Source organism: Bactrocera tryoni, chromosome 2, assembly GCF_016617805.1.
Source record: "Bactrocera tryoni isolate S06 chromosome 2, CSIRO_BtryS06_freeze2, whole genome shotgun sequence".
Lineage (NCBI taxonomy): Eukaryota > Metazoa > Arthropoda > Insecta > Diptera > Tephritidae > Bactrocera > Bactrocera tryoni.
In genome coordinates this window covers 13,256,809-13,258,891 of record NC_052500.1, presented here as the reverse complement: position 1 = coordinate 13,258,891, position 2,083 = coordinate 13,256,809, and the positions used below count along the sequence as shown (strand labels likewise).

The window sequence follows — 2,083 nt, the reverse complement described above, 5'->3', positions numbered from 1 at the left end:
ATTAAACATTTTAATCAAAGTTTTCTTTTTTGATTTTGAATATCCAGAACTGCTGCCATGAGATAAAAATGATTTTTTGAATAATTATAAATTTTTAAAGAAAGAGAATTAATCACTGCAGAATGTAAAGACTAAATACAAAAAATTATTATCCTTTTTTCAAATAAATGTATATATGTATGTATTTATTTTGATAACAATTCCAATTGACAGTAACAGTTTAGGAAAGAAGTATTGAATAAGAAATACGTAAAAAGTGGCAGTGACAAGCAAGATTATGCATTGAGCATTTGACTTAGATAATTATGCAATATCACAGTGCATTTATGGTAAAAAAGAAAATCATTAGTAAAATAGAAAGTGCAGTTATAGAAGTATAAAAGTTACAAGTAAGATGGAAAGAAATAAAAAGAAATGCGACAATTTTGTTTACCAAAGTGTTTAATTAAACTAAAATTATTTCGTTTTTTATCATTTCATTGTCATGTATATATGTATGTATTATTGTAAACATGTTGCAGGTATACCAGTTAAATTGCATATGGCCAGATTATGGATGTATGTGTATTTATAGTGTATAAAATAGGTGCGTATATTCCCGTTCGAAACGCATTTTTTACTCATAACTATCGGTTAAATAATTATTTAGAGAGTGCCTGGAGCTGGTTGCAAGTTCACTGATGCTGCCGATTGTATGTGACCGGGCAGTGGTGCCACATGTACAGCGCCACGGGTCTTAGCCACATAGGTGCCTTCAGCGGCCACCACGGCGGGAGCAGCTACCACGGCGGGAGCGGTGATGATCTGTACTGGCGCTGGGGCGGCGACAACGGCTGGCACGGCGGCGGCATGTACGGCAACGGAACCAAGTGGTGAGGCCAAAACGGCGCCATTGATTTGGCTGATCAATGGTACGACCGAGCAGTGGGCAGCGCCAAGGGCCAAAGCGAACAAGACTACGGAAACGGCGAACTAGAAAGTGGGTGGAGAGAAGATGAATGTTAATGGATTGTAATTTTTGGAATATACGGAATTCTCTATGGATAGATATTAATTTGAATTAGATTTAAATTTTTTTCTCTATATTTTTAATATAAAGATATATACATAAATTGAAAATTAGTTTTTTTTTTATTTTGCTAGGAATTGAATTTGTTTTACTTTGCATATAAATTTAATGCATTTAAACTTTTGGTGTCTGAATCCTCTAACTGAAGACGCTTCAAACCTTATATTATAACTATATGTATGTTATCAGCCCTTTCAAAATATCGACAGATTACTAGAATATGACAATTTTTATTTCACTTTCGTTCACAGATTCTTTTTTGTTGTCCAGTAAATCTTTCTTTTTCAACACCATTATTAAATAAATATAACAAAAATTTCACAGAAACACTCAAAATTATTTTATGTCAATTTTTTTTTATATGGAACCACTCTTAAGTTATGTATATCCTTTCTTTGTGCCCACCTTCATGTTGCTTATTTTATGAGGTTTTGTGTTTGTTGGTTCAAATGAACTTTCTTAACAGCTCGAAGCTTGAAATCTTACTATGATCAATCTTGGCACTCAGGTGATCTTTTATACTTCTTGATTAGCATTTTGCCGCTGTTTCAGAAATGTTATACATTTTTCTTCCATTTCGCGCTGGAACATACAATTTGCTACACATAAGTCATATGTACATACAGAGTATGTAAGTATGTGGACACTTGTGCACCTAGCTATTGTACGAACTTGTACATTATACAATGAACAATTTTTTATAAAAATACCGAGACACAAGTAAAAAAAAATAAAACTCAACATTTTAATCCAGTACCAGTTCTGCTTTTCAATGGCAAATTAATATCGAATCAATGGCAATGGCGACTGACCGTATTGAAATATCTACATAAATGGCCTGCTGATAAATGAGTGACGCGGAAACTACCTTTATGTCGTCTTAAAGTAATAATGTCAAGATCTCGTCCACCAACGCCACACACGCACACACACTTGCAAGCACAAATGTGAGGCTTAAGACACCGCGGAGGTTTAAACCCGCCGCTGGCGACGAAGTTGGTCAAAACTACGTCA

General features: G+C 34.4%; 1 protein-coding gene across 1 annotated transcript; it reads right to left on the bottom strand.

Moving 5' to 3' along the window:
* Positions 1-445: 445 nt before the first annotated feature.
* On the bottom strand, positions 446-1,551 carry LOC120768612 (adult cuticle protein 1-like). The gene is made up of 2 exons (XM_040095379.1): positions 1,475-1,551; positions 446-972 (listed from the first exon to the last, which is right to left on the bottom strand). Exons 1-2 carry the CDS (start codon positions 1,478-1,480, stop codon positions 646-648), a joined length of 333 nt encoding a protein of 110 aa, XP_039951313.1. The 5' UTR covers positions 1,481-1,551; the 3' UTR covers positions 446-645.
* Between the last annotated feature and the right edge of the window lie 532 nt (positions 1,552-2,083).